The 23,509-nt window shown below is 42.5% G+C and overlaps 1 protein-coding gene across 3 annotated transcripts in view; it reads right to left on the minus strand.

Moving 5' to 3' along the window:
* TP53BP2 (tumor protein p53 binding protein 2) overlaps nt 1-23,509 on the minus strand; it is a 78,419-nt gene that overhangs the window by 39,013 nt on the left and 15,897 nt on the right. Inside the window, exon 1 of one of the 3 annotated variants that reach the window (XM_039530322.1) lies at nt 20,983-21,344. The exons of 1 other annotated variant lie outside the window; for it this stretch is intronic. In XM_039530322.1, coding sequence (XP_039386256.1) covers nt 20,983-21,009 — 27 coding nt within the window. In that variant the 5' untranslated portion in view covers nt 21,010-21,344. Of the gene's footprint in view, nt 1-12,478; nt 12,497-20,982; nt 21,345-23,509 lie in introns of those variants that run through there. One more of the 3 variants, XM_039530323.1, reaches the window with a different exon arrangement.

Here is a 23,509-nt window from a genome sequence, read left to right on the forward strand (position 1 = left end):
CAAAATATGTTCCAAGTCAACAAAAAGACTGGATCTTGGAAGCCAGCCATGTTTATTCTCTCCCCCGCTTCCCCAAAGCTACATTGAAGTCATATGGGGTAAAAGTGGACAAACAATACTTTAATTGACTTCAAACACTACAGTATACAATATTTCTTGTTATACAGTCACCTGGAGTGGGTATGTTGAATTGCCAGCTCCTAAACTACTAGTAACTAAACTGATGGGACTGTACCCAGTATCGACAGCCCAGTAGGTCTACAGTTCCTGGTACAGCTCCCTGAAGCAGTGACATCTGAGAAATTTCACAAGGCCTTCTGCAAGCAGTAAGAGAGCTAAAAGGAACTGAGGAAAAAGAGCTCGCAACTCCCATAATTCTTAAGGGAACTCCCATAAATACCCTGGCACCATTTCTTAGTCATTGCATCACAGTGAAAGCAAGGGAAAAAGGTATGTGGGATGAGGAACAGAAAGGAAGTGAAGGGACAAGATAGATAAAAGCAAGTAGGGAGAGTGTGTGAAATGCACAGTTGACGATAATGAACGTGTGGTACTGAAGGAATGAGGAGAAAGGGGAAAAAAGGAAGGAAAAGTGGTGAGAGATTCCACTCATTGGTTTTAAGATGAAATTCAGGAAGTAATTCATTTCCCACACAGAGAAAGAGAGGACGTTGTGAGCCCTGAAGCCCCTTCTCCTCTCTCCTGCCCTTGGCCAGAAGCAGCTACACTTCTACCCCGATATAACGCAACTGGATATAACAGGAATTCAGATATAATGCAGTAAAGCAGCGGGGTGCCCCGGGCCCTTTAAAGTGCCACCCGAGCCCCGCTGTTTTACCACATTATATCTGACTTCGTGTGGAGCCCCGGGCCCTTTAAATCACCTCCGGGGAAGCCGGTCCAGTCCGGCACGGCATACCGGCTCTTGCCGCTATGCCGTACCATATATAACACGGACCCACCTATAAGGTGGTGAGATTTTTTGGCTCCCGAGGACCACGTTATATCAGAGTAGAGGTGTAGTAAGTTCATGTTACATGCCAGCAGTGTATGCAGCCACACAGCCAAGGACTCTTGGTTGAAATGCTGAGCACTACTGGGGGCACGTTTCCATGTAGACCAGAGGTGTGTTACAGGTATGCTAAGGGGATCACACGGTGGTTAGCATTCCATATTTATCTAATGTGGATCTAATGTGGCCTCATCATGACTCTTTGTGCAGTTTATGGGAAAGTGCCAATGACGTGTCACTGGCAGTTAGGGGGCAAATCTATTCTCTCCCATAGGTTCTATTTAAAGCTTTCAAATTGAAGTTTTGAAGTTCAATTTTAAATTTACAACAATGCTCAATGACAAAACTCTAAACACACATTTATACACACTATTTTAAGGAGAGTTTGGAGGTGGGAAGTGACATTCCACCAGGCAGTGCTACCATGTAATCACAGACACAGAACCAGAAACAGTTTTGTTTTCCTTAAACTCGGCCAGCTTTGCAGCTGCAGTGAAAACCTGGAGTTTTACAGGAATGTACAATACACCACCTTTTGTAGCATTAGCCTATGACTGCCCCCACCACTTCACACTTAAAATGACTGCACATAACTATCTCCCAGTTCCTGTGTATCTGCAAAACGTGCTGCATCTGGGGACATTTGTTTTCAGTGATTCACTTTCAGCTGGGAATGTTTTTCATTAAAACGAGCATAATCATAGGTATTATACGGAACCTCAGACAGCCAACCTAATAATAGATTATTCACTCCTCAAATGAGCATAACTAACTCCCACTGCTAATCTTGAGGTTTACATACACACACAGGCAACTGTTCAGAAAGGATCACAAGTTGCCATCTATACCCTGAAAATCCCAGATAAACTAAACTACTTGACCAGGGTGTCCAACCTCCCTTAGTGATGACTATGTCCAGAATATTTGTATTAAATAACAAACTGAAAGTGTATTCCCAGAGCGACATCAAGTAATTAACTGAAATGTTTGGATCAGCCCCAAGGATGTGGCAGGGGGCATGGCCTACCCAACTATCTGCTGTTCTGATGTGAGCCACCCCTCCCCTGCTGCTGCTATTCAGCAGCTGCCACACAAGCCACCTACTAGATCACAGAGGAGGGAAGCGAAAGCAGCATTGGCTGCTCCGATTACCTGGCAGGCTGTATAAACTCCAGGAAGAGCAGGGTAAGAGCTTGCCTGTCTCTGCCTGAGCCTAGAGAGAGTATCTAGCAAAGTCAGCTGTCCTCCCTATCACTGCAACCTACAACAGCACAGAACAGGGGAAGGGCGAAGCTAAGAATCAGAAACCTTTTATAGCTCCCTGATTCACTGCTTTGGCATGGATTATAGTAGCCTGGTGGCTGCTCTAACTTGCACAAGCTGGCAAGGCTTCCCAAGAGACCACATACCAGCAGGGGATAGCTGACATGCAGCGTGCACCAGCCACTCTCCCAACCCAACTCTTGACATGCTGCTCCATATCCCAGCGTGGCCACTAGACAAAGGCTGAGGGGAGAGAGGCATGGGAGTGGAGTAAACTGGCACCATATCCACTGGGGAATCCACAGCAAAGGATGTTTGGGTGCTCTGCACAACTTAATTGGCATAAAACGGACCATAAGAGGCCAGAGAGCCTGCCCCAAAGTATTGACTGTAGTCCTTGACCTTCTTGAAATATGTTTGGCCCCAAAACTCAAGAGACTGGACACCACCTCTCTAAATGGGCATGAGTTACTATGACAAAAGAAAAGCTACTTGTAACAAGTAAACCAAACCAGTCTGAAGAAGTGGAGGAGAACAGTCAGATCCTCAAATGCTATTACAGACAATATCCAATGAGGCTGAAAGCTCTGACAATTGCAAGAAACTCTGTGCCAAGTTTAATCTTGTTTCACCTTTTGGGGACTGATTTTTCAAAGTGTTGACCCTCCAAAACTCCAACTGAAGTCAACGGGAGCTCCAGGTGCTGGGCCTCACTGAGCATCAGGCTCTGAAATTCTCTGTTTTGCTACTTCTGGATGTGTCTTGCAGTTCAATTTCTAGTTTGTTTGGACACCTAAAGACAGTCTTCCCACAGATATCCATTTAAATATGGAGGAATGTGTTCTGGTCACTAGTGGGGACAGGATCAACTATGCTCAATACGTGGTGGCAGGTATTAAAAAGGACAGATCATGAACACTTTGCCTTGTCTACACCAGTGTCTAAGATGTGTAGAATCATGACTGGTCAGATGCCAAAAAAGTCATCTAATTTTCTAGCACAGACAGGACCTCTGTGGACTTGAGTGTACAGAGTGTTATTTGCCATTTATTTTGTTCTATTCCTTGGACAATCATGACTGAATATTTTGCTTTGTTTTTTGTGACTGATAAAGGGGTTTTAAAATGTAAAAGTGTTGGATCCCACCAATGTAGCTCGTGGCATATTCACCAGACACTGGAGATGGGTGGAAAAAAAAACAGGAGTACTTGTGGCACCTTAAAGACTAACAAATTTATTTAAGCATGAGCTTTCGTGAGCTACAGCTCACTTCTTCGGATGGATGGTAGATCTAGCAATGCAGGATGCTGCACGGTTTACCATACATTTCAGCTGACAGTATTGTCCAGCCTAGAAAATAAACTTCGCAATTACGGAACCTCCAGCAAAGGAGACACTTTAATCTGATGCACCAAGGACACTGGAGGGAACATGTGCAGTTTCACTTCAGCCAGAGACCATTTTTCGAGCAGGTATACGTATCTTTAGAAATGCAAATGAAATGCACAACCCACAAGTGTTGAGATGGCAAAGCAAAGTAAATATTTATTAAGAAGAACATTTCACATCTCTACAAAAGAATGGACCAGATTCAGAGGCAACTCTAAGGGAATCCAAATTGGTGTAAATTACACCTTCTAGTCCCTCATCATGAGTTGCAGCATTTTATTCCAATCCATGTAATTTACACATCATCTCTGTATATAACCCACTAAGTTTGACTCATAACACCCACTCAAGAGGCCGGAAAGGGAGGTAGTGTGGCAGGACAAGCAATTAGAAAAAGAGGATGTAAGAAGGTGTACATTAAACCAGGCCACACCCTACTTGAAAATTTCACCCTCTTCTGTCTCATCAGCATGCAAGTTACACCCACATAAACTTCCTGGGATTCACCTCTGAATCCCCTCCCCCCCCTTTTTTTTTAAATTCAGTGACAGTATCATTTCAGACAAGTTCTTTTATACACCTCTACCTCGATATAACGCTGTCCTCGGGAGCCAAAAGAATCTTACCACGTTATAGGTGAAACTGCATTATATCGAACTTGCTTTGATCCACCAGAGTGCGGAGCCCCGCCCTCTGGAACACTGGCTTACCGTATTATATCAGAATTCGTGTTATATCAGGTTGTGTTATGTCAGGGCAGAGGTGTATATAGTTTAATACAGCACATATACTTCTTCCCAGCTCTCAACGTTTGTGGATAACTATTTTTATTTCTTAAAAAAAGTTGCTGAGCTCTGCTTAAATGCAGATCTACGTGCCCACAAAGGGCTTTAACAACAGCTCTGTCACTTTAAAGAACAGAATCAGTTTTCCTAAGTGCTATTAGGCCAAAGTTCAAGTAGCTGAGGAGATATTTGCAGTATGCAGTTTATTGGCCATTCACCTGAGCAGATATGATGGTATGCTGAGAACCAGCTGTGTTTTCCTGTGTCAGAGGATATTACTATAATGATTAAAGGGAAAAAGAAATACACTTGGCTAAGAGATGGACCATTGGTCTGACCCACCAATTTTAAGGGCCTGGGTTTTCCTTCCTTTACGCTCTTAAAAAAAAAAAAAGAAAAGATGGTGGCAAAAATCTTCAAATTTGTAAAGTTGTTCCATCACATAATTTCACATCAATATTTTAAATTAAATCTTCAGTTATACCAAATACTTTAAATCCTCAAGTGCATGTGTTGACTGGAAAACTCAATTACTATGCAGCTTCTCTGACAGCACGGATTAGGTAATTCCTTAAACTAACCTATGTAAAAAGGACAGTCTGTACTTTCCCACAGGTTCTAGTCAAAGCTCTTATGCATAAACTTTGAAGTTCGGCCTTTAATTAGCAGCAACCCTTTGAGACACACACACACACACACACACACACAGTTCATTAAGGGCCTTAAATTCCCTACATAAATAATGTTTGCAGCATTGTTGTAGATATGATGGTCTCAGATAATGAAAGAGAAAAGGTGGGTATGGCAATATCTTTTGTTGGACCCACTTGTGTTGGTGAAAGAGACCAGCTTGAGACATAAATATGTTACTTCTGGATGGGTCTTGCAATTCAATTTCTTGTGTATTTGGACACCTAAAAACAGTTTCCTCCTGCAGATATCCATTCAAGAGCGGGGGAATCTGTTTTGGTCCCTGATGGGGACAGGAACAACCATGCTCAACATGTGGTGGCTTTTGAGCTTGTCTCTTTCACCAACACAAGTTGATCCAAGAAAAGATCTCACCCACCTGATCTAGCTACAAAATAAAAATAATGAAATTCAGGGTTAACCCTTTAACCTAACCCTGTTCTGCCCAGGTATAATGCAGCACAAATGGTATAAGAGGCAATAACACTCTCCACTTACATAGCACCTATCATCTAAGCACTTTACAAACAATAAGCCTCAACACAAATAGGCAAGCAAGTAATCTGGTCATTTTACAGATGGGAAAACTGAGGCACACAACTAATTGGCAGAGATACAAGAACCCAGTAGACCCATGAGAACACTACCTCTCTATAAAAAGCATGAACTATTTTAATATTGTGAATGAGTCTAAGTGAGTGATGTCATTTCAGCATTCAACTCTGAGGTTTTTCTGCTTTGTGAGTTTAAGACACACCCTTAACTTTAATATTCTTAAAGCACAAAAAGCTAGTTTTAATTCCCTAGATATTTATAGCAGTGCTAGGAAATGGTGTTGGAGAGACATTTCACAGTACACAGTTTAATGTCCCATCAAAATGAGATAGATAAATGAAATTCAGATTAATAGTGATGTGTAATACAATACAAACAGTGCTGAAAATTTGATTCTATCTAAATTAGACAGCAAGCTCTTCAAGGCAGACACCTCCTCTTCCCCCATTGATTCCATGCACAGTGAGAATGTATAAGAACATTTTAGCTGTATACTAGAAAGCCATTATTTCAGAGGTGCAGTAGCTGCTTTTAAAACATTGTGTGGGAGGTGGAAGAATTACAAGAGCCAGATTCATATCTGGAATTAAATAAATGGTAACAGAGTTATTTTCAGTTAGAGTACAAAAAACAAACAGTAACATATAATGTTTTAGGGCGAATAAGAACACTAGCTATTAAATTGAAAAAGCAATTTGTATGAGAGAAATATATAGATGTAATACTTCCAGGCAGAGACCTTGCATCCAAGGTTTCAGCCGGAGTGAGTTTTTACAAATAAGTAAAAGCTCATTTATAAACAAGTCCTGGATCTTACCTAGCCCTGGAAAACACAAACACTGATGCTTCATCTTCACAAGCCAGCCATGAAGAAATCAGCTATTAAAATGTTTCACATTTCTGCTGACTTGACTGCAACTTTCTAAACAAAAGGCAGCTGGCACAATGGCAGGTTTTTTATATTCTGATCAACAGAATTCCACACCGGTACGTAGTTCTAGCTCTCGATTTAACAGGAGAGAGGCAGCATCTAAAGTTGTTTCACCAAGTTTGTATCAGTAACAAAAATGATTCCTTTCATATCAAGTTCTCCAGAACATCTATCTGGTCTTCAATAGCCAGCCTGTTCAGACTCTGTATTTAGAGGTTAAGGTAAACAAGAGGTTACATAATAGCCTTCCTAGAAGAAACACACATGATCCTGGCTCCTTTCATATTCAGCAGTTCACTTTAATAAGGTAAGACGCAACAGAAGTGTACAGATAAGTTTAATATTTACCTACAGCCACGCTCGATACAAAGTATGATCCTTCCTTCTCAGCCACTGTGCACAGAGCTCAGTTTATATTGCAGTGGCACTTAGCCATAACTATGAGAAAGGAAGTTATGATGCAAGGTAGGAGTGGTACAGTAGGAAGTACTGTATAATTGTTAAGGTTATTCTGGTTCTAAATAAAGGACAGCCCTTCTTCCTTTTAATTGTATCGCAGGAGAATACAAGACTCTTTACTGTGTCTTCTGGATTAAAGGTTGTCTCCATTCTCTAAATTAGGTTAAAGATAATTTACACGACACACACAGAAATTCTCACTGAAGAGATACGCGTTTCATTTTCAGAGAGATAAAAACTTGTTTTCTATAAATACAGGGAAACAGTTAAGAGGAAGCTTTTTTAAGGGTCGAGAACAGTGACACCACCACAAGACAGAGAAAAAGTACACAATGAAAACTGATTTTTGCTATTTTAAGTTTTTTCTTCCCCCACATCAGCGACACTGAGAAGTATCTGGAGACTATGCGACCAAAACCCAGGGACTTATTTTCCCTATCAAAATACAGTTATAATCGGAACACAATGACGCTAGGTTTGGCTGCACTCCTCCTACTTCACAGATGACAATTTCCATATTCCAGCAGATTTTTTGTGAGATCTCGTCTGTCTATACATCTGAACAAAAGCGAAGCATAATTATAGCTTAGATACTACCTTCATTACAAGCTCTTTTTTTCTGAATCATCTAATTTGGCCATATTAAATTTTCTGAAGTTTGTCAGTCTAGAATGGTTTAAATCTGTTCTCAGTTTGATGCTGTTTACTTGTGCTGCCAGGAAGGACAAGAGGGAGGAATCCATTAAAGTGCCATTTACCAAAGCTGTAGTCAAAACTTTGAGCTACCCTACTCAGATCAAATATGAGCACTGGGATGCATGTGACCAAGCATGCCAGAGAAAGGCATTCTTCCTTTTGTTGTCAGCTCTTGAACTGAGCAATTTACAAGAATCTTGATCTCAGAAGCACTCAATTATGGTTATTAAAAACATATTCTATTAGTTTATGTACAACAGAACATGCAGGTCAGACTTTCCATAAGCAGGACATTAGGAAAAGAGCAGTTCAAATAAAACGTCAAACATTAACATTTTGCCTTGGTACTCACTGAGAGTATTTAGCCAAAAGTTATACCTACATAAATGTGGTACCTCAGTTTTATATCTGAATTTACAACCAAGCATGCCTTGGATCAAGGGTATCTTTTAAGGTTGGTTATATTTTCAGACCACCGACATCCATAATATCAGTACTGAAAGCCAGATGGTTTGTAACTGTTTCAAAGCACTTTAGAAATGTTTTATTTTCAGATTTTAAGAGTTATTCTCTGTATCATATAGAGTGTAAGGGTCTGTCTATATGCAGGTTTTGTAATGGTTTAAATAAATTGGTAGAAAGAGTGATCTAGTTAAATTAATGTAATCCCCTACTGTGGATGCAGTTATACTGGCATAAAAAGGTCTTATATTGCTATAGTTTGTTTCAATGAAATTGTAGATCAACATAAAACTGTAGCCACACTAGGGGGCTGAACCAATTTAAATCAGTAGAAAAACTAATTTAATCAGTTAAATCAGTGCAACAAAAAAAAAACTGGGTGTAAACAGACCCTATTGTGTTCCTGAGATTGTATAAGAGAACATACAACTCTTTTCACAATGACATCTATACTCGGAACTCCCTTCCTGCACATATTCCCCAGGTGTCCACTAACCACTTCTGCATGGCCTCTCAGTGACAACTAGTCAGCCATTTTGTATTGTTAACACTTAACAAAAACCTAACTAAAAACGAATGGCATGAAGGTTTGATCTTCAGCCACTGATTGAACAGTACAGTCTGTCTAAATAAAAGCTCAATCCTCCTGCTGAAATCAATGAAAGACAGATCAGGCCTTTGGATCATATGCCCCTTCTGGCAGACACTACATTGCTCAACCCAGTCTGTGTTCAGTCCTAGCACACAGTCAGGGTTCAAAGAGCAATTAATACACTTTTCATCCATACAAACTCAATACCCCCCATTTCTAAAAACAGATTAAAAATAGAAGGTTCTACACTTCTATTTTAGAGTGTAGTAACCTATTCAACACAAGCAAAGAAGTTTGCAGATGCCTCTCTCCTCCCTCCAGGAACAGAAGATGACATCTTAAGCATAATGAATGGGGTTATGAAAGCAACAGCCATTAGCCTGAACGGTCTTCCTTTTCTCTGCTCACATCAAACCCATAAAGGAATCTGTATTTATTTATTTATTTTAAACTGTTCCTGAAGCTCAACTGCCATGCCACTCCACCTGGAATCAGCAGTGCTGTTACGTCAGCAGCCTTCCCGGGTGGCAATAGGCCAGCAGAAAGGCTTTCAAAGAGTTCCTGTGAGATGCTGTTGTAAAAAACTCAATGGTTCTCACTGGCCTTTCAACGCACACGTGTTTCCGCAATGAAAAAAGGAGCTAAATGTTTCTCAGTGTCCATAGCAAATGAATAAGGTTCTATACCAGCTGTGATCTGTACATAAACTTTCTTTCAGGTGGCCCAGTGGTGAAATGACAGCACATTTAACCCACGCTACTTCTGAGGAGACCAGACTATCATAGAGAGGTGACAGCAGCTGCACCACACACACTTTGCTATTTGCTGGCTAACTGATGTCAGTGATACTGCAGGGGATTTAAAGTATTTACTCTCCTCTTTTCCACCTCACACTTAGAAATCACACTGATAAGAAAAGATGACTGATGCTTATGCCTCAACCAACAGGAATACCCATAATCCAAAGCCGCACTTAACTCTAGTCCATAAATCATAGCAAGGTCAGGTGATTATGGGGAAAGATTTCCCTAGATCAGGTGAATTTATCACCTGTTTCTAATGCTAGTAGCATAAGCCTACTGTTAAATGTTGAGGGGTTTTTTTTAAGTCTAATCCTTTCACTTAAACCTAAACAACTGCAGCAAGAGTCATATGGGAGATAGTACTGGGCTTATAAGACTAGAATGTGTAGCAAAGCAATTCTCATTTACAAAAACAAAGATTCAGGGTGCAACTCTAGCCCCACGATGGCAATTAGAGCAGAATAAGGCCAGTGCTGAGTACATCTGAAAAAATCCCACTTTTAATGTTTAAAACACACTACTTACTACACAATCAGTAGTAAGGTCCTAAAGTCTCTGTTAGTCTCACCTCCCTGAACTACAGTGAAGCACACAACCCCTTCCAAAACTCACAGTTCAGCTATATTTAAAAAAAAAAAAAAAAAAAAAAGTTTAGATGTTTTAGAACATAGAAGAAATCAGACCATTTACCAGAACACTGGACAGGAAATCAGGAGACCACAGTTCTCTTTCCAAGCTCTACCAGTGACATGTTTCGTGACAATGCGGAAGACACAATTTGCATTTTTGTAAATATACTAATTAATTTTTCATTGGAGCACCCTTTAAATAGATTGTTTAGGATTCTTTAATGTCAGGTCAAACAAAAAAAAAAAAACCCACACACAAATAGCATGGGTTTTCCTGCTGCTTTCTTTACTCTTGAGGGCATTTTGGACCAAAAAACATTAACAATTCTGCACACGATGTTTTAAAAATTCTGCAAATTTTATTTGTCAAATAAATATGGAGGCTCCAGCACGGCATTGGGGAGCACAGGCACTGGCTGCACAGAGGTGGGAGATCACTGTTCAGCTCCCCTCCCCGGGACATGACTCAGCAGTGAGGCTGCACTCAACCCTGACACAGCACAAGGAGTGGGCCTGCCCCAGAAACACCCCAGGGCCCTGCCTCTCTAATCCAGGTGCACCAGGTAGGTTCAGAAAGGCAGGATACAAGTGTGGAGGGGCTTAGTGTGGGGGGGATCCAGGTGTGGGTTGAGATGGTTCTGCATGGGGCAATCTGGGTGCAGGCAACTCAGTGGGGGATCCGGATGCACAGGAGCTTATTGGGGGTGTTCTGGGTGCAACAGTAATGTGACTCTGAAGGGGGAGTCTGGGTGTGGGAGGCTCAGTGGTGGTGGGGGGTCCAGATACTGCAGGGGGTGGGGATCCAGATACAGCTGGTTGGGGCTCGGTGGGGTGGGGATCCAGGTGCGGGGTGGCTCATCGGGGTGGTCCAGATGCAGGGGGAGTGGAGGCTCATCATCATGAGGGTCTGGATGCATGGGGGTTTGGCAGATGAGGGAGCAGCTCCCTGCACAGGGATCCCTCCCCCTGCAGCTGAGGAGCAATGGGTGCAGAAAGGAGGGCGGGAGAGGGGTTGCAGAGCTTCCTGCAGCTGGGGGAGAAATCTGGAGGTGGGTCTGACCTGGCCCCAGATGCCATGCAGGGGAAAAAAAAAGTCCTGTCCTGCCGAGCCAAGACTAGCAGCTGAGCCTAGCGCAGGGGCAGACACCACCAGCCAGGTCTTCCCCAGTCCTGCCTCCTGCCCCACAGTGAGATTTACGTCTCTTCTGGCTGCCCTGGGCACCTAAAACATACTGCTGGGGAGGGTCAAATGACCACTCTTGTGGCTTCCCTTTGCTTCCCCATCAAAAAGTCATTTTTCTGCGGGGAAGCAAAGAAATCTGCAGGGAACAAATTCTGCAAGTGCGCAGTGGCGCAAAATTCCCCCAGGAGTATTTCTTGTTATTTTAATGTGTCTTTTGGACCTGAGAGCAACACTTCTCCTCCCTTTCCTTTCTCTGAGCAAAGCCTGCTTGTTGCCTGTTCTTTCAGTTTCAGCTCTGCTTTTACTGGTACAGGTGAACACCTCCTTCTGGGGCATGGCAAGGGGTGGGCATGATCAACAAACCAACGAAACTGACAGACACAAGGAGCTGTCAAATACACAATGCAAACAAACTAAAAGATTTCTCTCTAATCTTTCAATTATAATGATGTTAGACACCATTTGTAACAATAAGTACAAAGTTTTCATATGGAAGTGGGATTTTCAAATTGACAGCACCCTCTAAAGGTCTCCACCTCAGCTGCACCACCTGTAAAGTGATGATAGTACTTACTCCGCTCCCCCCCTTAACAAAGGGCTTTGAGATCTTCAGATTAAGACATCCTTAGAGCTAATTATACTACTTTCATATCCTCTCTTCACCAAAATGGCCTTGTCAAGTATGGCACAGTAATGAAGTGCAGCTAGTGAAAAAATTTTAAAACACAAGGATTGTTTCACAGTGTAATGTTGAGAACCTCCACCCCCCAAGGTAAAAACAGAGGGAATGGAGTGACAAAGAAATGTGTTACAAACAAACAAAGCTCATTTGATAATATCTCTGTAAAGAAACACAACCGCATTACTTAAACACAGTAGATACCCTGGCACCAAGAAACTGACAGATAATTCCAGAAACTATCCCTTAAAACTCAGCTCAAGAGAACTTTTAGCTTTAGCTTTGCTCTACTACAGCAAAACAGAGTAAGAGTCTGAATTTAGATATAAAATTATGTGCTTAGTAGTTACCCTCACAGAATTGAAGAATCAAGGCTGAAGAAAAATTCTTGACTTACTTGATAAAATCAAGATGTGCTATTTTAAATGGATCTCAAAGTATCAGAACTAGCTACAAGATTAAATGTCTTAAAGAAGGAGCGTAAGGGGAGCACTCAGTAGAAAGCTGATTTGAAACCTCTTTTCAGCCCCACCCAGTCAGTCAGGGTTCAAATCTGCTCAGAGGCATAGTCCACAGCACAACGGGCTCAAGGTTCCCCTAGCATCCGTATATCAACAACCACAAAACCCTGATCAAGTGTGCGTGGAGAAGATACGATTATTTCAGACAATGACATTTAATGACACTTGTGTGTGACAAAAATGAAACTGACATACACAAGTGTCCCAGGTGGTATGACTCCCAGGAGCAGGAGTCATGAGATGAGCGCTCCATTCCCACCTCTTCCACTGACCTGCTGAATGATCTTGGGCAAATCACTTAGCTCCTCTATCTTAAGTTTCCCTTTATACAACTCCTTGATCCACAGCAAAGAGTGCTAAATAAAAAAAAGATTGTAGCAACTAACAACTCAAAGAACTGCACCAAACAACTCAAAACATTAATATATCAGAAGCTTTTCAAGCCTTTGGATGTGAGAGCATCCCTATTATTTACTCCATTTCAGACATGATACAGTATAATCTAATTGAATCTCTCCCACAGCAGCTTTTCCACATCAGTTTAATGTTAATCAAAACCAGGGGTTTTTTTTTGTTTGTTTGGTTTTTTTAAGTGCCTAGTAACTGTTCTAAAACACTGCAGGAAGAGCAGGCTAAATCCACTCATGTATGTTTTATTCTCATAAAATTGATAAGTATTAAAACTGAGACAACAACAACAACAAAATAAGATAAAGGAAAATTTTCTCTTCCTTCTTAAATGGCTCCCACAACACACTTACCTCAGCGTAGTTTTGTCACCTACGCACATAACCCTCTATCAAAAAGGATCTCTTCATGCTAATCAATGTTCGAGCATGTACGGTGGGTGGTTCTGTAATGCAGAACAAATGGATACAGAAGTATCTACTCAAATACCTGGCATGCCTACCTCAGGCTGATAAAAATAGAAGAGGGAGTGAGGAGTTGTATCCAGTTACCACATAAAGAAAACATTCTTGATACTAACATCACTTAAAACAGAAACTGGAGATTTCTAAACATGTGCAAAACTGGCTTTGCACTAAACATTACTGTAGCACTATTAGTAACTATGAAACAAGTGGTGATGTCATTGGTGTGACTAATTTTAAACTGATTACAGGACTAATAGCAAGAACAAAAATATCAGTGATTAACAACAGCAAGATGGGAATTGGTTTCTACCTTTTAACATTTCTGGTAACAAGCAAATCTTCATCGATTACAGCAAGAGCATTTATTTGCCTAAAATTCTCATCCAAGTGACAGAATTAGCTATCCCACACCATCTGCAATTGTTATTCATTTCTCCCACATTCAAAAAGTTTGGAATTTCCTCAAACAGTTTAGCAACAGTGGCTAAAAGCATCATATAAAAATATGACTATTTCACATGATACCAAAGAACTCTGATGACCTTTATACACTATACTATCTTGAAGTCAAACAAAAGACCCTGTTTCAAGCTCCTTAATCATTTCTTACTGAACTTATTAGGAGTTATGCCTGAGTAAGAGTTTTAGCTGAGTAAAAAGTAAGCAACAAGAGTTAAACACAGGGCTTTAAGACAGTAATGCTGTGAAAGAGCAGGATGGCTTGATGTGCTCGTGACCACATGAATGTGAGCACCTTCCAGCTTCCGAAGTATTAAATAACCCTCTTTGATACTAGAGCTGACATTTGTGTACATTCCCAGGGTAACAAAGGAACCCTCCAACCTCTTCCCCAGGGAGGTCACAGATGTGAGGAAATAAAGTTACTCCTCTTCCCCTGATGCTATAAAGGCCAAGCCAAGAAAGTCACTCTAAGCAAGTCATTTTTACAGTGCGTCCCACCTCCTTATTCACAGGGCCTCCCTTTGAAAGGGACAAGACCCTGCCCTATTGAACACGCTCAGCAAGTTCAGTGACATGCATTGTGGGGGCAAGGAGATCTCCCAGGCAGATTGCTAACAAGGAGAGCTGGTAAACAAACCCAGAAAGCATTTTAAAGCCAACTTATTATCATAATTAATTTGAAATGAACACTGGGCACACTGCCACTTTAAGACACCAGAATGAGGATAAATGAACAAATGTTATCTCCATTGTACCTGCCTCTATTAAAATTCCGTTAACCTCCATGCAAATTAATCTAGCATACAACTCTTCAGACAGGCCCTCCATTAATAAAGCGGAGATCCCATCTGGCAACAGCCACAGGGGAAAGGAAATGTTTTATATGAAGTGTCCAACCCCACCTGTCCCCATCTGATCCTGACCCATGCAACAGTAACAACAGGAAACCCACAAGGCATTCACAGCCTGAATGAATTACTGATGAATAGACCGATCATGAGCAAAAACCATAATAAGTGATTTCCCAGGACTTCCACAGACTGATCTAGTGTGGGGAAAAAAAAAAGTGACAGATCATTTGTGATGAAAGCGCTTAAAGAAACTGACATACTGAACAAATTGTACTGTACTACAAAATACAGATTTCAGGTGAATATTTTCTGGGAGAATGGGGTTGTTTGTAAAGAGGGACAACATAGAAATAAATTTTATTTAAAAATCATTTCACAAACCAATTGGAAGCTATTGATCAATGGACAAAAAAAGCCCATTGTTTTAACAAAAAACCGCTGAACTATAGGTGTACAGGAAACATTATTTACTGTCATGATTCACAGTAACAAATCACAACAACTCATGGTCTGTAAAATGCCACACGCACCCAATGTACTGTAGGGAAAGAAGACCAGCAAAACATGTTCTCAGAATTATTCAGCATTCTATGCAGAGTATCCCTGAAATTAAGACCCTGAATACCATGTATTAAATTATTTTATGAAATAATATTTTGGTAACATCACTAAGTGACTTGCATTAGCTAAAATGTCCAGAATTATATTTAATAGTGATCCAATGTATACCAAGCCCTTAAACAAATTCGGAACCTAGCTCCTGCCTTGGGGTGCTTACAAGGCAATCAAATTCACACTAAAGTCAACTGGGTGTCACAGACACAGAGGTCTGGCTGTGTGGATCCCGTTGCAGGACTGGAGCCTAAATAAGCAACACACAAACGAAGGAAGGTGGTTCAGGGTCAACAAAAACAACTGTTTATCTGCATCAGACAGACATTTTCCCTTATCTAACATTAAGGTAGTGAATACTTACTGAAGATGCAGGTCTATGCTTAAAATGCAAAGTATTAAAATGAGTCTCTAAATCCCAAGTAGTTAAAACCAGATTCTCTCATAATATCATTGAGGGAAGTATTTTAGTCAAAGAAAACTGCACTAGATGGACCACTGATCTGATCCATTGAATAGTAACATAGGAACTGGCACACTGGAACATCCAAGGGGCTCTTGAATGTTTATTTCTTTAGAGTGCTCTAACCACCGCGCTATGACATACTCTGTAGTGACACGCTCAGTCTCTCCTGTTGAAGATGCTCCATTGTGGATAAATAATTATTTGGCGAGAGTGAGAATGACTCTGTAACCAAGGTAGAGGCCCTAACCACTAGGAAGTAGGTGATGCAGGGTCTCGTCCTCCTGCTCCAAAGACTTTATTTAAACACACTAGAACAGCTTCAACAGGAGAGACTGAGGGAAATCTACATCAAGAAATCCCATAGCCCAGTGGTTAGAGCACTCTGAAAAGTACAGGAGACCCTGTTCAAATCCTTTGTCCCCCTCACTCAGAGTGGGGAATTGAACCCTTGGCTCCCATATCCCAGGTATGTGCTCTAACCACTGGGCTAAAACTTACAAGGCAGGCAGTGGCATTGCCTTCTCTGTGCACCACCACCACCTCTTCCTCCTCCTCTATTTTGCACTGAGTGAGGCAGGCACTGGGCTCATTCTCACAGAATGAAGTTTGGCTCCTAAGCAACTTGACTCTAGGAGAGGGATTCCCAGTTGTAGATCATAGGCGCCCCTGCTGCAACCCAGACTTAGGCACTTATCTCCAGGAGAAGGGTAGGCATTTGGACACACTCTTCTCATTGGTATCTCCCACTGGCTAGCTTAGCCAACTCCCCACCTAGTGGGCTGGCTTCTGAGAGCACTTCCTAGGCACCGCTCTCCTCCATTTATCCCATAGGGAGCCTAGCACCGAACTCGAGATTGTGGATCAGCATTGTTTCTGTGATTGCCTGGGTGCCTAAATTTTGGGCACTGCAATGCTCTGCATCACAACACCTAAGCCCATTTGTAGATCCAGACCTTAGAGCGATTACAACCAACAAGGATTTCAGACTGAATTGAAGCCTCTGCCTGTAACACAGTCTCTGCATTAGCTCCATCTGTGAAACCTCCCACCCTTTCAGCGAAGCTATTTATCCAGCATACATAATGACGCAAATTATTTCCTAACATCTACTCATCTTTATGGTAACAATGCAAAACACCTAAAGGGGACCAATTATGTTGCCGAAAGATATGCTATTTTAGAAAAAGTGCCAGCTCCTCATCGCAACAAAACAGTACAAATTGCACTCCATCTGTTGAAGGCTTGTGGAAAGGTGAGAATTTTATGTGGCTCATTTAATTCTCTGACTTTAACCCTGTCACTACTTCTGCATGCATTTCTAAGGTGCTATCAGTTTACCTATACACAGAGGTAATTCATTACTCTCTTGCAGAATTTAACAACACTCTCCTGGTATATGGTTACAACAGCAACTTAGTTGCTACACATCATCACTGCAAGAAAGAGACTTCAGTTGTAATGCTCCTTGGTAACCATAGTTACTCTACTATTTAACACCATATGTATGCATTGCACTGGGTGGGGCAAGAGAGAGTACCAGACTGGTGCCAGGGGGTCGGTTGGATTGTTTTATTGGGGAAGGAAGAGATAAGATAGGGAAGAAGCAGAGGAAAATATAAAAGCTACCACAAAATGGGGGGGGAGGCGAGGAGAGAATTGGAAGATGTTTAAGGACCACCTTCCTATTCCTCATTCAGCAGCATGAATGAAGATATTTATGCCCATAAAAGAGTCCCACCATGACACCAGGAAGGAGACTGCTCTCCTAAAGTGTCAAGCATGGTATATTTTGGTTCAATGTCATTCCTAGTTGCTATACATTTGGTTAGACAAATATTAAATAATACTCTTTCAGCCACACTCCAAAAATCTCATCATTTGAATATGATTTTTGCAGATACAAAACAGTGTTTATCATCAAAAGAGGGTGATTGGGTAAAAGAAACTGCAAAAAAAAAAAAAAGTGCAAGAAATTGTTTTAAGGCTTGCTATTATCTATGTTCCCAGGTGTTTTTAGCACTACTTGGGCTCCAGTTCATTTCTGTTCATATCCATTCAGACTGTGTTTACTACAGAGAAGATTTTCAAGGGGCTGTTTAGGCACCAACGCCCAGTGGGCAGTAACTGCTCTTTGTGCCTTTTAAAATATCCTCCTACATCCCCCAATTAATGTAATTATTAGAAATGAGAGCCTGTAGAGCAACAAAATACATTATAACCTTTAAAATGCTGAGTTCTAAATCCACTGTATTTGCTCTCTAATATTAAGCCACTTAACCCATTCTAATTTAGACTGATCCATTACTTTATGTAGTAAACACAGTATGGTAACAGTTGCAGCGATCCCTTTATTTTATTAATTAAAAACAGAATGATCGAGATTTGAGTGATCATGCAATGGAAGTCTGAGCACCTACAGCAATTCATGCACTGGCACTTGTCTCAACCAACTACTGAAAGGACAGACAGAAGTAGATTTGAAATGGAGGTGGCATTCAAATAAAGGAACAGAATTGTTTGGGGATACTTTGGAATGATCTTCAGAGACAGGTGGTTAGCTGAGAAGGGTAGTCTCTTGTACAGATTTACTATCTGGTGACAGAATGTTTACTTAATTATAATGATCTTTGAATTAACACCTTGCTACTTTATATATTGCTTTTTTTCCCCTCAGATTTCCATGGGCTGATGACAATATAATCCTCCAAAAAGTTTGACTACTGTAACTTTAGCTACACCAATAGTGATTGCTCTCTCTTTAATTACACCAATTAAAGCTACACCAATTACTGCTCCCTTGATTTGTTCTGCTGGACTAAAATCAACCCTCATTATTGCCTCCTCAATGGGGAGGAAAGAGTGATAGGAAAGGGAGAAGAGACATTAGCTTCCCTGGAACAAGCAAACCATGTCAGCCTGAGATACTCAAGGGTCATCTCCTTATAAATGGCCATTCTCTTCCTGTTTTTGGATCCCTATTTGCTTCAGTCAGCTTCCAGGGTTTGTGATGGGAAGGCGTTTTTAAATTGACAATTTACTGTATCAGAAGAATACAATTCCCCAATTCTGCAAATACACTTGTGAATAACTTTATATACATGAATAATCTCACTGAGTTCAGTGGGTCTATGCAGCTGTGTAAAGTTACTCATACACAAAGTGTTGGCCCTGATTTTTCAACCACTTGGAGAGCAAGGCCATATGCATGGAACACGCACACACAAAAACCTAAAATACTCAAAGCAATCTCCATTCAGGCTTTCCTAGAAGCACAAGAATTCTCAGCACATTTTATTTACTTGTAATCTGACATTCTTAGAAATAACAATGGTTCATCTGGGGCTCTATTGATTGCTGGTTAATACCAAATATTCTGAGATACTAATACTTCTGACTTGGCCCAATTGCAACATGGGGATTAAGGACCTCCCTCTTCCCACAGTCAGAGGTTTTGTGCCAAAGCAAAACCTTTCTATCCCTTCATTCAACTTCAGCTGTCTTCATCTTAGGCCTTGCTTTCACTAGAAACAAAGATGAGTTTTTAAACTCATGTTAGAACCATAGGGTAGACAGAGCACTTTGTATTTTAACACAGTTAGCCGGTACGGGTCAATTCTAAAGTATTAAAAACACACCTTTTTTACCTAGCGTGGACACAACCTTCATAAACTACAAATTTCTCCAGGTAATTCCTACTTCAGTGTCAATGGGAGAATATCCTGAAACCAGTTTATTTTGTGAACAACATGGGCGCTCATCCTCTTGGAGCTTGGGCATTTTAAAAATAAAACAGATGTAGGAAATCTCAAGACCACATCAGGGGTCTGTGTCTAGACAAATTTAGGAATTCCAATTTGCTAAGAATTGATCATGAATTTGTCATGTAGAACTTGCAAACTCACACCGAATAAGCTAGAGAGAACAAAACAATTTGGCTTATTCAGTCCCTCCTCCTGCCAAACAGGCCAGTTCCACCCATAACATCTAGAATTCTGGAAGTGGAACAAACTCAACGTTTAGGGACTGTTGTGCATCTGAAGATAATTCAGACTGACGGCTGGTTAAATCCTTAAAAAAAATAAAAAAATCAGGGGAACTATCTAATGCAAGAAGAGCTGGTGGGTGGGAGGAATAAGGGAAGTGTATGGCGAACTCTTCTCTCCGAAGGCTGAACGTCACCGTCCCTTTAAACGTGTGGAATGTTGTGTCACTGTTGTTTCACCAACAAGCTACCTGTTCCCCCGCCGTTCACGCCCCAGTGCACTGCGCACCAAGCCCTGCCCCGCAAGCCTAGCGCCTATCAGGGCTCGCCACTCTTGTAATACTAACCTGGGGCACTTTTCCCCACAAGGTTCGCTAGTCTCCCCTGGAGGGCTCGTTACACTGATCTCAGCGTGAAACCGGAGCAAGCAGAATAGCTGTAAACACTAAGATTAGAGGGGGGGGAAGAAAATCCCCCAACACAAACCAGCTCAGATTCGGAACAAAGAGCTAATCTGATGGTCTCCCCCACCTCCTCCGTCTCTGCCTCTACAGTGGCAGGATCCATTTTCTCTTCCGATGTTTACCGGCGCTATCAGACCCTTCCCTAGATAAGGAGTCAGCTCCATTTGCTGACGCGAGTCTCCAAGCAGCACTGCCCCATCGTAAATACTGAACCTGGGGGGGGAAGGCGAGATACACGCGGCTGATCCCACCCGCCCCTCATCTCTGAAAACCGCCAGGTTACTACCATGGAGGTACCGAGAGACCCTGGAGTCAGGAGCGAAAGGCAATTTCCAGTCTGAGTCCGAGCTTCTCCCCCTTCCAACTTTCTCCACGAAACTCCCTCTGGCCCGACTCTGCCCACGCCTGGCCCCAGACTCCCACGCACCGAGGGGTGTGTTGGTGCCAACGAGTCACATTCGCTGATCGCGGCGCCCCCGAGACTGAACAATACGGGATGGGAGCAGAGTCCACCCCGCACCAGCCCCACGTGTCCCCCGCCTGCCCTGGCCGCCCACGCACCCCCCATGTCCGCTTACTGCCCCCCTCCCCCGCTCTTCCCGGCCGGGTCCCCTCACTCACCGGCATCATCTTGGAGCCGAACCGCATGGAGGCGGATGGTGCCGGGTCGCCCCGCCCGAGACCGAGGAGATCACTGGCCGGGGCCTGGGGAGGCGGAGCGGCCTGCGGTGCCCGCCGCAGCGCACTGGGGGCCGGGCAGCGCGGGGAACCTGTTGCGAAGAGGAGCCCGGCCTGCGCCGCACTCAGCCCGATCCCCGCCGGGCCCTGGCGTCCGACCCCGCTCACCGCCCAGCGCCGCCGCTTTGTCTCCTCGGAGACCAGCTCTCCCCGCCGCCGCCGCCCCCGGCTCCGCTCTCCGAAACTAACCCCGAAGCCCAGCGATTGGCGAGGAGGAGCCGAGAGTCCCAGCCCCGCCCGGATCCCACCCCCAGGAGGGGCTGGCACAGGCAGGGCCCGCTCCCCTGCTCGCTCCTAAGCCCTTCCCGTCCCCGGGCTCGCTGGCAGCGGGGAGCTTTGCCTTGTGTGGGACAGGAGGGAAGCTGCCCGAGAGCGGCTTTTATGGGGCTCATCCGCCTCCCTCACAGAAACCCCCCTTGAGTTCACCTCCCTTGAGGGCTCATACCCCTCTGATGGGGCGTCCCTCCCTGCTGGCTCACCCTGCCCCCTCCCCCAACTTTCTGGCCCCGACCCCCCCGCCCCTTTACTGAGGTTCGCTCAGTCTCTGGATAGCTCTGCGTCAGTCCTTATGACAGGATGGAAGTTTTCATTATAATTCACTGCGTCCCTCGTTGAGATCAGAAATCGCTCAGCCAGATTTGGGTTTCACAAGCAGTTGCTGAACCAGCCCTGTCCTGCTGACGTACTCCTGTAGCTCTTGAGGGGACCTGCACAGAGGATAAGTTTTGCCTTTGGCATAATTACTCTCATTTATCCTTGTATTTTGAGTGTGCCCATTCCTATGTATATACATGACAATGGATTCCCCACCCCTAAAGTATCTATTAAATTCAAACCCTGCCCTGAGGGCAAGAACTGGAAAATCGGTACTTACTATTCACCCCCTTATCTCTGTGATCTATTCACTCTATTCACCCATGATCACTTTCAGAACCCCCGGTTATATGAACTAAAATGAATGAGACCTGTAAATGCATCCAGCCTAGATGTTCCCCAGATTTTAAGGATCATTGGAGGGCAAAGTGCAAGATTATCTCAATGAGTGCAGGAATTCCTACACCCTCCCACAGCCCTACTGACTTCCATGGTCTCCATGTGAGCCCAGCAGGCCACTTTTGCAGGAGCCGGAGCTTAAAAATTCTTTATTAAAGGGATATGGCAAGATGATAAACATTTTTTAAATCCTCATTCTTTTAGCAGCAATGCCTTAGGTTATTAAATTACAGTAACACCTATAGGTCTCAACTGAGATAGGGCCACGTTGTGCTAGGCACTGTACAAACCCACAATAGCACACAGTCCCTCCCCTAAAAAGCTTATAATCTAAACAGACAAGACATAGAGGTGAAAGGGAAAACTGAGGTGAAGTAACCAGCCCGAAGTCCCAGAGCACTTCAGCAGCAGAACCAGGAGTGGATTCCTTATCTCCTCACCTCATTTTGCAGTGTCTTACCCACTAGACCAGGGGTAGGCAACCTATGGTACGCGTGCCGAAGGCGGCATGTGAGCTGATTTTCAGTGGCATTCACACTGCCCGGGTCCTGGCCACCAATCCGAAGGACTCTGCATTTTAGTTTAATTTTAAATTAAACTTCTTAAACATTTTAAAAACCTTATTTACATTACATACAACAGTAGTTTAGTTATATATTATAGACTTATAGAAAGAGACCTTCTAAAAACATTAAAATGTATTACTGGCATGTGAAACCTTAAATTAGAGTGAATAAATGAAGACTTGGCACACCACTTCTGAAAGGTTGCTGAACCCTGCACTAGACTATGCTCCTCTTATCTATTCTCTCCTTTTATTGTTTTCATATTACTCAGTTTGGCTAGTGATATTAAAATGGTTAATTTTACCTTTGTTTCTAGTTCATTTTACTTTCCAATTCTATTCTGGTATGTCTAATTCAAAACCTTGCAGGGCAATGTTTAAATATAAAAACAAAAAGAAACCATATCTTTCCATGTTTTTTTTTATTATTTATTTTCTTTACAAAATCAAAGGCCCTACCTTGCAAACAGTACTACGAGTACAGGAGTCCATCTACACAGAGCATCTTGAAGGATGGGGCATAAATTACTGGCCTAAATCATTTGGCAGTGTAACTTTAAAGCAGCAGAAGGCTGCAAATTGAAGGTGTGGTAAGTCAGTCACCCTTTAGGACACTGCAGAAAATGCTGGTCTTCATACCCATTATTTCTAGAAATTAAACATTTTTAATAATTTTAGACAGGAATCCCCAAATGCAAGGAGAATAAGAATAATACTTAGCATGTATATAGCAGTTAGAAAATTTAACAATATTATTAGAGCACTGATCCTCATAACTTGCATGTGAGGTAATGAAGCATTTTTATTCCTGTATTACAAATAAACTGATAGAGTTTAAATTTTATTTTGTAA

The sequence above is a fragment of the Mauremys reevesii genome, linkage group 3, assembly GCF_016161935.1.
Source record: "Mauremys reevesii isolate NIE-2019 linkage group 3, ASM1616193v1, whole genome shotgun sequence".
NCBI classification, from domain to species: domain Eukaryota; kingdom Metazoa; phylum Chordata; order Testudines; family Geoemydidae; genus Mauremys; species Mauremys reevesii.